At 40.6% G+C, this 15,624-nt stretch overlaps 1 protein-coding gene across 1 annotated transcript in view; it reads left to right on the forward strand.

The window, feature by feature from the left end:
- ZSWIM5 (zinc finger SWIM-type containing 5) overlaps window positions 1-15,624 on the forward strand; it is a 109,066-nt gene that overhangs the window by 75,597 nt on the left and 17,845 nt on the right. The window contains exons 5-11 of the mRNA XM_070404883.1: window positions 2,057-2,236; window positions 8,482-8,658; window positions 10,954-11,100; window positions 11,624-11,761; window positions 13,347-13,607; window positions 13,812-13,947; window positions 15,040-15,197. Coding sequence (XP_070260984.1) covers window positions 2,057-2,236; window positions 8,482-8,658; window positions 10,954-11,100; window positions 11,624-11,761; window positions 13,347-13,607; window positions 13,812-13,947; window positions 15,040-15,197 — 1,197 coding nt within the window. The remainder of the gene's footprint in view (window positions 1-2,056; window positions 2,237-8,481; window positions 8,659-10,953; window positions 11,101-11,623; window positions 11,762-13,346; window positions 13,608-13,811; window positions 13,948-15,039; window positions 15,198-15,624) is intronic.

Below are 15,624 nucleotides of genomic sequence, written 5' to 3' on the forward strand. Positions count from 1 at the left end.
GCCAGCTATTACTTGTGCTAGGCCTGGGGCCACTCAGCAAGAGGCATGGGGCACACTAAGCCAGGTATTGCTTGTCTGGGGTTTGTGAACCTTTGAGAGACTTTTAGGAAAGTCCTCTGCATGAGCTAAAACAGTCTGTTTGCAGGGAAAGCCCCTGGGAATGGCCTGGGTGGGCCTGCATGTTGGTTGTGGCAGGGTCTCAAGGAATCACCAGGGTAGGGCAAAGAGTGTTAGTGGAGACTCCAATATGGCACCTGCCAGTTTATGAGGTGAGGGCTCAGCAAAGGAACAATGGCCTCTGCTAGCACTTCTCTCTGGGAGAAAGCTGGCCCTTCAGCCCTCGCTCTGAGCCAGACAATTCAGTTCCTCCACGTATGTGCCTGGAGACTTTCAAGCTGCTGCCTCAGCACTGGCGCTCAGAGGAAGTGAATCTGAGTAAGTCTGTACATGGGGCCTTTAAGAGGAACATCTGGGACTTCAGCCGCCCTCACTCTCACTCTCACTCAACCACAATCCTTGCTGGTCTTCACAGCCAGAAGTTTTGGATGCTTCTCTTCCTGGCACTGGAACCCTGAGCTGGAGGTCCTGGTATGGGGCTGAGACCCCTTGTTCCTCCTGGGGGACCTCTGCAGCTGAGATAATCCCTCCCAATTTTTAACCACAGGTGGGTGTGGGACCAGCCCATTCTGTGTCTCTACCCTTCCTACCTGTCTCAATGTGGCTGCTTCTTTATATCCTTAGTTGTAGGACTTATGTTCAGCTCGATTTCAGTGGTTTTTGATGATGGTTTTTCTGTAATTTAGTTTTAATTTTGATGTGGTTGTGGGAGGATATGATGCCATATTTACCTATGCTGCCATCTTGACTGGACTCTCACTTTTGCTTTTGAGTGATACTCTGGGTGTAAAATTCTAGGTTGGAAATCTTTTTCATGGTAGATTATAAAAATTTGATTGAGCTAATAGAAATGAATACTCATTTTCTTCAGTTAATACTGGTATTTGAAATTGAAGCTAAAATGGCCTTTTAAAACATTCTTACTTGACTTTGAGGGGCTTTGAAATAGTGTCTGAATGTACCTGCATCCATAGATGTAGTGGCTCCATCCCAAAGGATGTTTCACTGAAGCCACTCTATAGTCAGGTTTATTGCTAACTTGAGATTGAGAATATATCTGGCTTAGCTACACACAAACCTTGAGAAGAAGTGGGTTTGCTTAAAAAGAAGAGTGATATGATCAAAGAAACAGTAACCATTGGTTATTTGTAATATGTGATGCTTGGCTACAATGACAGAGAAGATGCAAGAATGTGATAGTTTTAAGGCATCACAGTTTATCACCAGTATCATAATCCAAATCCAAATAAACCATTTTCCCTGGAAAAATGAAATACTGAAATTTTACTATATGCCAAGTAATATGCTAGGCCCTTTACCAATGTTATATCATTTAATTCTCACAATATCTGTAAATGTAGGTGTTTTATGATCTCAGTTTTACAGTTGAGGGATTTGAATTTTAATCCAAGGTCAGCTAACCAAAAATTGAAACCTTTTCTTAGCACCTACCTTTTGATCCCTGTCCTTGCACTAAATGCCCTTCTTTTGTGCTGCTCTTGTACCCTGAACATATCTTTATCTTGACACTTACTATATTCAGATGGCAGTCTGTTTATTTATGTATCTCCACCACTAGACAGCTACTCAAAGGTAGGAACAGTATCTTATTCTCCAGTACAGAGCCTTGAACCTGGAAAGCTCTCAGTAACTGTTTGTTGGACTATAGATTCAAGCTAAGAATTCGAGCCCAAATCTGTCTTGTTCATTATCATAGGTACATATCCAGATATCAAGATAGTCACTCTGCTTTAAGGAAGCTTTGGGAAGGAAAAATAAGCCAGTTCTGAAAGCGTTAGCAGATCTCATTTTTTTATATTGAGAAACACTGATGTTTTGGAAACTTCAAAATGGAAGAAAAGAATAAGCTGAACAAGAGTAAGGCTTACACATACATCGAAGAACAGATATGAAGCATGTGGGTTGTTTTCTTCTCCAGGGGCCTTGTGGGTGTGCATCATTTTAAATCCACATTGCAAACTGGAGGAAAAATCCTCTTGGCTACAGCAACTGCAGAAGTGGAGCGACTTGGATGTCTGTCCCCTGGAAGATGGGAACTATGGGCATGAGCTGCCCAATATCACCATCGCACTTCCCCAGAATGCCAGTCACAACCCAGGTGAGCAGATATCTTTTTAGGTCTTTGTGCCTGTAACTCCAAAAGGTTGAGGGGAAAACCGTAGAACAAAGGTAGCTGGAAAAACTATTGGCTGTCAGAATTGTCATCCTAAATAAGAAAAACCAGTCCTTTTGTTTTGAAATGCAAAACTTTAGTAAAGGTCAGCTTTTGACATTGGGGATGCTGTCTTCTTCCACATCTAAAGTGTCCTTTTAGCGCCCAGCATAAATTCCTAGAGCCCTCTGCATGAATCTTCTTTACCCTTCAAATTCTTCATGACTAATGGCTCTCGCCTCAGTTGGGACTGATTTTAATTCAAAAGATCTACCTCAATGGAAGGATGGAATGCCTGCAGAAAACAGCTTTAAAAAAAATGTCATGACAGCCCTAGTTGGTTTGGCTCAGTGGATAGAGCATTGGCCTGTGGACTGAAGGGTCCCAGGTTCGAGTCTAGTCAAGGGCACATGCTCAGTTGCAGACTTGATCCCCAGTAGGGGGCATGCAGGAGGCAGCCAGTCAATGATTCTCGCTCATGATTGATGTTTCTCTCTCTCTCTTCCTCTCCCTTCCTCTCTGAAATCAATAAAAAAAAATTTTTTTAAATGTCATGACAATTGCCTTTCTTACTTTCCTCTGTTTTCCTCAAATGTTTATACAGCAGATAGCTAAAAGGGTCATGCTCCCAAGTTACTGTTAGGATGCTTGCTCATTTTAAGACAAATCCAGTACAGCGAGCATGTCAAACTCAGGGCGGGCCACATGCCTCATTTATTTAAACAAGGCATGTGGCCTGCCGGCACTGAGTTTGAGATGCTTGCAGTACAGTGATACTGTACCCTGTACATTTTGAGCCCAATAGCCTACTGATATCACTGGGCATCAGCATTTGCATCAGTTTTAGTTTATCTGACTCAGGCTATTTAATGGTGGGAACTGATTGCTCTTTTGCCCATTGAGAACCTTTATTAGTGGGAGATTTTGATAAGACATTCATTTTATATGTGGTCCCCTTTATTTTATTTTAATTTTTTAATTTTTTAAAATATATTTTTATTGATTTTAGAGAGGAAGGGAGAGGGAGAGAGAGATAGAAACATCAATGATGAGAGAGAATCATTGATTGGCTACCTCCTGCACACCCTCTACTGGGGATCGAACCCACAACCCAGGCATGTGCCCTTGGCTGGAATTGAACCTGGGACCCTTCAGTCTGCAGGCCAACACTCCATCCACTGAGCCAAACCAGGTAGGGCGGTCCGCTTTATTTTAGATGATAAATCTACTGACATTTTTTAATCTCAAAGAGAAAATTACTTAAATTATTGTTCTTGCTTGGTGTTCATCAACTGTACCATAATTGATTGTCAGTGTATTTAAGGCAGCTAAAGTAATGAGAGGTGAAAAGGCTCTCAATTTTGCCACTTCTTTATGCTACCCTTTACTGGTACTCATCTAACCTCCACAACACAGGAAGCCATCTTTTTAGTATTAGCTTTGGATTGGCATAGAGAGAGTGAAATGTATATAAACAAATGTCTCCAGCCTGGCATTTTCTTCCTTGTCATAGTATATTGGTGTTATTTATTGTTACTGGTTCTCACCTGAGTATGTTGCTTCCTCTGCAGTCTTTTCATGTTGAGGCTGATTTATCTCTCACATTTCTTTGCCATTGGACCTGATGGAACAATAGGCATCCTGCTTATCCTTCATTGCCATTTCCCCAACATCCTTCACTCCTTCCTAAAATAACCCCCATCTTTAAAGTTTATGCCATCAAACTCCTACCATTTGCAACAGCATGGATGGAACTGGAGAGCAGTATGCTAAGTGAAACAAGCCAGTCAATGAAGGAAAAATACCACATGATCTCACTTATTCATGGATAATAAAGACCATTACAAACTTTTGAACAATAATAGATACAGAGGCAGAGCTGCCTCAAACTGATTGTCAAACTGCAGTGGGAAGGCCAGGGAGGGTTGGGGGGGAGGAGAGGGGGGATTAAGAGATCAACCGAAGGACTTGTATGCACCCATATAACCATAACTAATGGACATAAGACACTGGGGGGTAAGGGAGGGCAGGGGCTTGTCAAGGGCGGGGGGGAAAAAAGGACACTTATGTAATACCCTTTGTAATACTTTAAGCGAAAAATAAAAAATAAAAAATAAATTAAAAAAAAAGAAAGATAAAAAATAAATAAATAAATAAAGTTTATGCCATCAAATACTCTGTCTGCTACCCTTCTGATTTTGGTTATTTGTAGACCTCTGGGTCAAGTTCCCCCTCATTCCCTAAAGATTTTTGGCTATTGGCTTACAACACTACTCTCTGTCACTACTTCTATCATAATTCTTAATGATTTTAGTAGCTACATAGATGATCCTTCCAATATTCTAGCTTCTCAGCTCCTTGATCTCCTCTCTTTTAATAGTCTCATCTTCCAAAATAACTTAGCCATGGAATCCCAAGATCCTCTCCTAAACCTTGTCATTACCAAAAACTTTCTTCATAATCTCAATTTAGAGCTCTAATTACCACCAGCAGCTTTTACTACCTTATTTTCTTTAGTATCCCAATTCCAGTAGTTCTTTGACCCACTAGGAATTTTTATCCTACTGTTTTTTTCATTCTCTTGATAGCTTCATTTTCCTCCTTATCCAGGTTAGATTCCTTGGTGCATCATTATAATCATTCCCTTGCATACATACTCAAACCCTCCTTCCCCATTTCCCTTTGTTACACTCACATAACAGATCCCTAATGTTAATAGTTTAGTCTAACTCTCTAATTACTCAGTGCTCACAACTGCAAAGCTGAACATGATAGAGAGAAATACACCCATGGTAACTGGTCTTAATTTTTAAGTTTATGACCACTCATCTCAAGTGGATCCGTAGTGTGTAGACTAAACATCTACTGCATTTCCCTAATTTATGCCCTAGTTCACTCTTCTAAATTACTATTTTTCACCATCTTTTCACTAAAACTTTTTATATTCCTCTCTTTCCTCATGTTAGCTGAAGCCTTGCTTCCTATTCACTGAGAATATAGAAGCAATCAGAAGAGAATTTCCAAAATTACATTACTACATCTGCCTCAGTCTATGTCCATCTACCGTGGTTCTTCCACTGTTTTTGTTTGTTCTTTTATGTAAGTCCAACCTTCCACTTATTCTAGAGATCCTGTTTCTTCTTTTTTATCCAGGACATCATTCTGGAATTCTTTCCTTGCTCTCCTGCATCACAAATTTTTGTGGATTATTCCTGAGAGTATACAAGCACATTGTTTTTATCTCTCATCTCAAAACAAAACAAAAAATACTTGTGGCCCCACATGCCTCTCTGGTACCTCCCTCTTTTTCTGAGGTAGTAGAAATAAGTGGTAGATATAAGAAAAATAATTCAAATATATATATATATATTTACCATCTCTATCTCTTCTGCTCTTATTCTCCCTTAAACTCACTCTATTTGGATTATCACCTCTCTCTCCTTGAAACACCTTTTTCATCTTATTTCCAAAACACAACAAATTTAATTTAAAACATAAAAATTAAAAAAAAAATGTCACCCCAATAAATTTAATTTTTTTTTAAAAGAGCAAAACACTGCTATTCTCTCTTGGTTCTCGTCTTACTTCAATGGCCCTTCCTCCTAAGTCTTTTTTACTGTCTCCTCCCCACTTTTCAACCTAAAATGCTAGAGTGCCCAGGGATCAGTCATTAAACCATTTATCTTTCTATACTTATTTCATTACATTGTTTTAATAATCATCTATATACTAAAAACTTCCAAATTTATGCCTCCTGCTTAGAGATTTTCTCTCAGCTCCAGGCTTGTATGTTCAATGACCTTTCAGTATCTCCACTTAGATATTAATGGACATCTCAGTAGGATTTCTTACCCCTCAAGCCCCACCCAAACCTTCTCTTCCTGCAGTCTTCCCTGTCTCTATATATGTCAAGTCTGTCTTAAAAACCTTGGAGTTATTCTTGATTTTTCCCTTTTTCTCTTACCCCAGATGTAATCCATAAGCAAATGCTATTGCCTTTACTTTCAGAATATATACAAAATCCGTATACTCTCATCACTCCCATCATTGACAATTCTGATAGCCAGTTCTCATCACTCTTATCAATACTTGGCTTATTACTCTGGCCAAGTTATCATCATCTTTCACAAATTATTGCAGTGGCCTCCTAACTGCTCCTCCTGCTTCTGCCCTCTACCTTGTAGTCTGTTCTCAATATTGCTTCCAGTTAGCCTTTTAAAATGCAAGTCAAGCCCTAGCCGGTTTGGCTTAGTGGATAGAGCGTTGTCCTGTGGCCTGAAGGGTCGAAGGCTCAATTCCAGTCAAGGGAACATACCTTAGTTGCAGGCTCAATCCCTGGCCCTGGTTGGGGCACATGCAGGAGGCAACCAATAGATGTGTCTCTCTCATCTTTTATGTTTCTCTCTCTCTCTCTCTCTCTCTCTGAAATCAATAAAAAATATATTTCCCCAAAAATTAAAATGAAGTCACATCATATACCTTCAACAGCTCAAAGTCCTCCAGTGGCTTCTCATACTCAGAAAGCCAGAGTCATTTTCACTCATGGCCTGCAAGGTCCTCATTATCTAGCTCCCTGGTATCTCTCGGACCACATCTCCTATGATTTCCCTGCTTGCTCATTCCATTCCAAGTACACTGGCTTCTTTGTCACCCTTGAACACTCCAGATATTTTCCCACCTCAGGATCTCAGCACTTGCTTTTCCTTTTGCCTGGAATGCTCTTCCCTTAATTATGTCTTGCTTTCAGTTCCTTCAGGTCTCTGTTCAAATGTTACCTTATTCTATATAAAACAGTTACCCTCACCTAACACCAGCTTGCCTTTCTCCCTAACTCCGCTCTCATCTTTTCTATAGCATTTATAACCATCTGATATATATTTATTTAACTATCTCTCCCCATTTGAATGTAAAGGTTGCTGAAGGCAGGGACTTTGTATATTTTTAGCACCTGGAACAGTATCTTCCATGTAGTAAGGACTCATTATTTACTAACTTAATGAATTACAGAACATATTGGGAGCCTAATCCCCACTGTGGGATAAGTAAACTCACAGTGGATTCTCACTTCAGCAAGAGAGGGGCTTAGACTGCAGCCAATAGAGGGGTCTCTGTACTTCTACTGAGGAACAACATGAAGGAGAAGCAGCTTCAGTAAATACTGCCAGTGTTATTCTCATTTAATTCTCTGAGCCCATACTCTGTGGAATATATCAAATTCTGGAGAGATGACCAGACTCCAGGGACTTTAGCTTAGTGGATGAATATGTTCATTTATTTCATGCTCAGTCTGAATCTTCTGACTTTTCTTCCCAATATTTTTGCACAGTCTCAGTAGATGCACACCTCATTTGGGCATTTCTGGAAACATTTGTACAGTATTCAGTTCTTTATCCCAAAATAGTTTCAACCGCCCTTAATTTGGCATAGAGTCAGTTAAATAATCTTTTACACCTTTTTATATTTTTTAAAATGTCATTCCCATGACTCCTCCTCTATCTGCAGTTTATAACAGTATATCATCCATTTGTTCTTCATACACACCACTCTTAAGAAGTGAGCCTAATTTGCCTGCTGTTTTGGTTTCCTTGCAGCTTTTTTCTGGAAGGGAGATGGCATGGTAAGACTCTAATGAGAAAACAAAACTGTTGTCAGTATCAGTTTTTCTTCTTGGAGAACAAGGCTGTAAGCCTGCAGTTATCAGTGTGATAAAGATACCAGAATACACAGGACTTTAGCTCTTTCTTTCAGCTTTTAATATGAATTTCATGGAAGTCCTCAGTCTGATAAGGGTCATGCTGTAAATGAGACAGGATATAGATTGATCAGAAAGATTACCTCCCTACTTCTCTCTTCCTCTGACTTCTGTAGAAGCAGTTTGTATTCTCATAATTGAGAAGCTGAACACCATTGTTCCTTCTCTCTTTCATGTGGCTCTGGGTCCTAGGAGAAATTAGTTTTCTGTTAGAAGAAGAAAGGCAGCCATAGATCTCTGTAGAAAATATATTTCCATAGAGGGCACAGACACACTAAAAACTATCCAATAAACAGGTAACACAACAAACACCCAGACAGATGGCAAAGTGGCTGCTCTCACTAACCACATGCCCACCCTCCCACCCTGAAGAACACAAGAGTTAGAGCTTCAGATAATCCATCATTAAACTGCTGCATGCATTTCTTTCTTTCCCCAGACTCCTTATCCAGACCAAGACGAACAGTGTTTACTAGAGCCATCGAGGGCCGTGAATTGCATTGGCAAGACAGCCACCTACAGCGAATAATTAGCAGCGATATATATATAGCTCCTGCCTGTCAGCAGGAAAGTGAGAGACTACTCTTTAATTCCCAAGGCCAGCCACTGTGGCTTGGTAAGTGTATCTCTCTTCTACTCTTAAGACTTTTGGAGCCCAGTCTCACCACTTGGCCTGAAGGAGCCATCTGCACCGGTACCAGCAACACAACTATAATTGGGACGATTTTCATGCATATCTTTTGGGGCCTTGATTCAGGCCTCAGTATTTGTGTGAAGCCTAAGCATTTGGCGTATGTACTCAGCTGAGGTACAATAACCTCAAATAGAGGAATTTATATTCTGTATCCTAAATTTTGGGTGGGGAAAGAGTACTGCCAAAACCATTAGACATCAGTTCATTGCTCCCTTAGTCAACAGTTACTGGGCAAGATTATAATCTATTCTGAAATTATGTTTTGCTAAAAAGGCACTACATTTGAAACTTAAATTACCCTGTGCTAGTAGTTAGGGCACAGTCTGCATTTGTCACCAAGCTTCTTCCTTCCTACCTTTCCTTCATCGTAACAGAATAAAGCTGTTCCTTTGTCAATTTAAATCATCTTCTGGCCTTCTATCATTCTATTCTTGACTTTATTACAGGATGCCCATTACAAAAGAGAAGTTATTTTAAAATAGATTTATTTTCTGAGTCTTACACTAATGATTTACATTTTTATTATCTGTTCCCATTTCCCTACCTCTATCCCTCAGCCCATTATCTTTGTCTTTCTCGAGATCTTGCTGAATCTGGATATGTCCCTGTCTTTCACTCTAAAGCCTTGGCCAAACTCACTGTGGGTCACTAGCTGAAGTTCCCTCTGATTATCTTCCCTCTTCTCTGATTCAACACTTCTACATAAATCTAACAAGCTTGTGAAAAAAAAATTACCTCATTAATAAAGATGCAAATCAAAACAACATTGAATTACCATTTTTGGATTGTCAACTGGTCAAGGATTTTAAAAATAAAGATTATTGGGTTTTGGTTGAAAAAGGTTGCATAGAGATAGGTACTTTCATATTACTGGTAGGAGTATAAATGTTACACCCTTTCTGAAAGGTATTTCAGCAATACTTATCAAAAGCCTTTAAAACACATTCATACCCTTTGATCCAGGAATTCTGCATCTAGGAATTTATCCTGAGCTATAATTACCAAAAATATGCCTAAAATTAGGGGTCTGTTGGAGCATGGTTATAAATAATGTACAGATGAGAAAATTGGAAACAATCTAATATCCAACAGTAGGGAATTGATTGACTCAGTGAATAGTACATATTCAGTGGAGTGATACATAATCACTTTTAGTGTTATAGAAGTACATTTAATGACATGGAAAAATATTTACATTGTGTGAAGTGTAAAAACCCAGTTACAAAACAATAATTATATCACCCCATTGTAATTAAAATTGAATAGAAAAATCTGGATATATGTATGAAAGTGGAAGTAATGCTTATCTCTAATGTTTATTTTATATTTTGCTTATCTATGTTTTCTAATTTTCTGCAATTATTTTTATAAATTTTAATGTTTTCTTTAAAAGAAATCACAAAATAAGCCATAAATCTCATTATGATCACTTGTCCATTTACAAGCCTTTGGTAGTCCTCCATTATCCCTAAGGTAAATCCAAACTCCTTAGAATGGCATCAAAGCTCTTTACCTTTCCAGAGTCTACCTTTCCAGGCTATCTCTAGCCACATAGCCTAACTCTACACAGAACTATTTGTCATACTGTGAAGATGCTATATAGAATACTTTTTATGCTTTTATTTATATGCCTTTGCTTATAAAGTTCCCTTTGCCAGGAATGCCTTTCCCTGTTTGTCTACCTATTTTAAATCTTGTCCTATAAAATGCAGCTCAAATATTATTTTCTATCTGTATATATTCCTATCATGTCTTTTCTTTTTAACTGTCTAGTAATGATCTATTTATTGTAACATTTTTTAGCTCTTTGAGGGAAGTGGCTATTTCTTATTCATCTTTGTACTTTCATTTGGCAAATAATAGGTTCTCAGGAAATGTAGGATTAATAAATGAATGAGGCCTCTCCCTTTAGTCAGTTAGTTGCTACCTCCACTGGATTCCGATAATACATATTCACAAAGAGGTACAATATTTTATTATCCTAGTTGTGTATCCCTTTCTATACCGTAGCCTGAGACTTCAGGGTAGCTCTTTAAAGGTAATGCCTGTGACTTATTCAACTTTATATCCTTAAAAGATAACACATAGGTCCTGGTACATGGTAGATATCAGGTTGAATTTGAGGAACTGAACAGAACATGAACTCCTTTTCTCAAGCATGAATTTTCCTAATTTGAAAATTTAACACAACCAAAATATTTTTTTCTCATCTGGTAGAACATGTGCCTACGGCCTGTGCTCGGGTAGATGCCCTGCACTCCCATGGTTATCCAAAAGAGGCCCTCAGACTCACGGTGGCCATCATCAATACTTTGAGGTTGCAGCAGCAACGGCAGCTGGAAATCTACAAGCATCAGAAGAAAGGTACAGTGATTAGGAGCCATTCTAACTCTAAGGCTATTAGGAGCCATCCTAACTCCTTAGGCTAAGGCTGAAGAGGATCCTCAGTGGCTACAAGTTGTAGGTCTTAATGTTTACGAAGTTTCATGGTTTGGCAGAGGCTAGGGGACTCCAAGTCATGCTATATGCTATGTGGAATGTCTCACTTTATTCTCAATCTTTGTAAAATGGGAATAATAATGCCAGCATGCCTCCCTCAGAAGGCAGTTGGAAGGCCCACTAAGATCTGATATAAGACCCTTTTAAAACTGTAAAGCTGTATCTACATATGTGAACAGCCAACAGGGAGCCTAAATGCAGACCATAGGTCTTTGCAGCTGGCTGATAAGCTTGTGACCTGTCCTATCAACCCAAAGCAAGACAATGAGGGAAGCTTTCTCTGAGTCTCAGGGCCAAGCCCTGAAAGAAACTGATGAGGAGGCCCAGGCAGGGACAGAGAGCAGTGTATCTCTATCATTCTCTAAAACTCTGCCCTGCTTCTTTCCAGAACTGTTGCAGAGAGGAACCACAGCCATCACAAACCTGGAAGGCTGGGTGGGCCACCCCCTGGATCCCATTGGCTGCCTATTTCTTACTTTAACTGAGGCCTGCCGCCTGAATGATGATAGCTATCTGGAAGTGTCAGGTATGGGTGGCCCTCTTCATCCTGCCAGATGTGTTCTACCCTTCCTGCAGCCTTTTTTCTCTCTTATCCACCTTCCCTGAGAGGTTTCCTTAGGCTTCCTCTCTTTTCCACCTTCCTTTTGTACCCTGTGGACTAGCCCTGTTCTTCTCTCACATTTTACCTTGCCACCTTCCTTTGCTCCTCTCACTTCCCATGAATATCTAAAGAGTGTGATCCAAGGGAAATAAGAGGTAGAGAGATTTCAGGAGTCAAAGGCCAAGTCCTCGGAGCAGTCTAGAAGTGGGAAAGAACTTCCATCAAGAATGTGTTTGTCCCTTGCAATTGTATAATATTCTCCTGTTTCCTTTGAACTTTCTTCCTAATGATGTTAGTTTTACACCAGTTTTACAAATAAAACATAGAAGGGACGTTATTCAGTAGTCTCAAAGTAGCAAGGACTACAGACAAAATTGATTCTTCTCTCGTTTATGCCATCACTATATTGTATACATGCATCTATTATAGTATTTAACACACTGCATTACAATTTGTTTACAAGTGAGTATCTCTTACTAGGCTGTCAGCTCCTTGAAAGCAGAAACTATGACTGACTTATCTTTATGATCCCAGCACTTAGTGTAAGACCTCCCACTTAACAGTCATTCATAAATACTTACCAGGTAAATGAAAGGGAAAAGGAAAGAAACCAAACTCTAACTTTTAAACTTTTCAAAGTTTCTGAAACTTTGAATCCAAAGGTGGAATATATAAAGTAATAATAACATAGAAGTTATAAGTGTTGTAAAAGTAATAGTTTAGCCGGGTGGATTTGGATTTCTCTGGTTAGAGATACAAGGGGTGGCCCCAATCTAAGCTAGGGCTGCCCTTATCTTCCTTCTCAACCCTTAAAAGGGAATCATCATCTTTGGTCTGTTTCATCTGCACAGTGACACTTGCATCTGCAAAGCCTGAGGTTGCACTTGGGGTTTATTCACCACAGCAGTGGTGTATAGCTCCTCCTATACACCAGACCCTGGAAATACCTAGGGCAATGAGATAAAGTCGCTTTCCTTTAAGATACGCACACTCTAGTGAAAGAGATAGAAAAACAGGTAGTTACGGTATTATAATGACTAGCAAAAGATTAGTATAAGATTTTTTTGAAATATATTTTTATTGATTTCAGAGAGGAAGAGAGAGAAAGAGAGAGATAGAAACATCAATGATGAGAGAGAATCATCGATCAGCTGCCTCCTACACGCCCCCCACTGGGGATCGAGCCCGCAACCCTGGGCATGTGCCCTTGACTGGAATTTAACCTGGGATCCTTTGGTCCACAGGCCAACGCTCCATCCACTGAGCCAAACCACCTAGGGCAATATAAGATTTTTATATTTCCCCAACTGGCCCAGCCAGTCATATATTAGGAAGAAGCTAGGAATCTTTGTATAACTTTTTTCGGTATATTTTTCCTACTGCCATGGGGTTCTGACTCAGCTTCCCTGTGACAGCTGCTGACCAAGCTGTATTCCAAAGTGGGAGGGAGAGAGGAGCAGATGAATCCACGGGGCCTGACCTAAGGAATCTGGTGACCTGTTGCCCTCAGATATGAATGAAAGCAGACCCCCTGTGTACCAGCATGTACCCATGGCAGCAGGCTGCCCAAACAGCAGTGAGTCTTACCTGTCATTGGCCTTGGAAGTTGCTCTGATGGGGCTGGGTCAACAGAGGGTGATGCCTGAAGGCCTCTACGCACAGGACAAGGTGTGCCGCAATGAGGAACAGCTCCTGAGTCGACTCCAGGAGCTTCAGCTGGACGATGAACTGGTGCAAACCCTACAGAAACAGTGCCTCTTACTGCTAGAAGGTAAGGAGAAAAGAGGCTATTGTCTTTTACCTTTGACTGTGGGAACTCCTCTATTATAGAGCACAGGTACAGAAACATTTTTGGCATTAAAGTATACTGGAGGTTCCCATGGCTAGCAAACGTGTGGGATCCTAGGGTTCAAGTCTAGGCTGGCAAATAGAAGCATACAGGTAAGTAATTGGCTGGCTTATCTTCTTCCTGCAGGAGGCCCCTTCAGTGGTCTGGGAGAAGTCATTCACCGAGAGAGTGTTCCCATGCATACCTTTGCCAAGTATTTGTTCTCAGCTCTCCTGCCTCATGATCCAGACCTGTCCTATAAATTAGCCTTACGTGCCATGAGGTGGGTAAATGTTTCCTAGCCCAATTGTCTCCACCAAAGTAGAAGTCTTCGGTGCTCTTTTTCTTTGTTTATCTCACTTTTATCACTTTCCTTTTGTATCTATTCTATTGGACCTACCACCAAGCCTGCCCTAAAATGGCTTAGATATTTTCATATGATCAAGAATTCCTATCTGAGATGTTTTGCTAGTGACCCACTTGGTCCCTGGCTCTACTCTTGGTGGGTCATCTGAGGAAGCCCCTGAGTTTTTAATAGATCTGGAGCACCCATGGCCTGAGTCTTCCAGTTCTGGGGCCATTTAAGCAGGCTGAGAAGGGGTTTGAGCCTTTCCATAGCTCAGCTGAGTCATGGTTCCCAGGAAGAGGTCACCAGATGCACCGAGGGAGGTAGAAATGGTTTTCTAAAACTAAACTTGAGAACAATGAGCTATGAGCATCTTGTTCCCAAACTAGAATAGGATCCTTGGTTCAGGCAGGTGGACCTCAAGGATGCAGCAGACCATACAAAAGAATTTTAGACCATAAGGTTGAGAGAGCTTCTCACCTCAACTGGAAAAGAACTGCTGAGGATTCCTTGGCATATATTTCTTATACTTTTAAAAATAATCTTATGGCCCTAGCTGGTTTGGCTCAGTGGATAGAGCGTCGGCCTATGGACCAAAACATCCCAGGTTCAGTTCTGGTCAAGGGCATATACCTCGTTTGCAGGTTCCTCCCCGGCCCAGGCCCTGCAACTGAGGTACATGCAGGAGGCAACCAATCAATGTGTTTCTCTCACATTGATATTTCTCTGTCTTTCCCTTTTCACTCTCTCTAAAAATCAATGGAAAAATATCCTCGAGTGAGGATTAAAAAATCTTATGGCTTTTGAACTGCCTTTCAGATCCATTCACAGTGACTATTCAGCTTGAGTTCTACAAGTGTCTAGGCATTCACCTCATATGGAGTACAGTACCCTAGATTTTTAAATCTTCAAAGTTCTCAGTTAACCCTTTCCTGCTCATTTACTTCACTACAAAGATAAGCATTTATAAAATGGCTCAAAATGGCAAGGGTCTGGATGGTGGCTAATGACTCTTTCTGGTTCTTCTAGGTTACCTGTTCTAGAAAACTCAACTTCTACCGGGGACACTTCCCACCCTCAGCATATGGTGTCTATGGTGCCCAGCCGTTATCCTCGTTGGTTTACACTTGGGCACTTGGAATCACAGCAGTGTGAACTGGCCTCCACCATGCTGACTGCTGCCAAAGGTAAGCGTAGATAGATCACAGGCTTCAGCACCCCCACTATGCCAGCCCAGTCATGGCCCTGTCAAGGGCTTGGGCTGCAGTCTCCTGAAGAAGAGAAACCATTCATCTTACTTTGACCTCTTAGACCAGCGGTTCTCAACCTGTGGGTCGCGACCCCTTTGGCGGTTGAACGACCCTTTCACAGGGGTCACCTAAGACCATCCCTCATATTAGATATTTACATTACGATTCATAACAGTAGCAACATTACAGTTAGGAAGTAGCAACGAAAATAATTTTATGGTTGGGTCACAACATGAGGAACTGTATTTAAAGGGCCAGAAGTTGAGAACCACTGTCTTAGACTGAGGGATTCTCATTTTGATTGCTGTCATGAGAGTGAGCACCTGGGTCGAGTCCAAAGTTTTTCCCTACTTACTATTTATAG

Source organism: Myotis yumanensis, unplaced genomic scaffold, assembly GCF_028538775.1.
Source record: "Myotis yumanensis isolate MYYU_CA2020_CCGP unplaced genomic scaffold, mMyoYum1.0.hap1 SCAF_2, whole genome shotgun sequence".
Lineage (NCBI taxonomy): Eukaryota > Metazoa > Chordata > Mammalia > Chiroptera > Vespertilionidae > Myotis > Myotis yumanensis.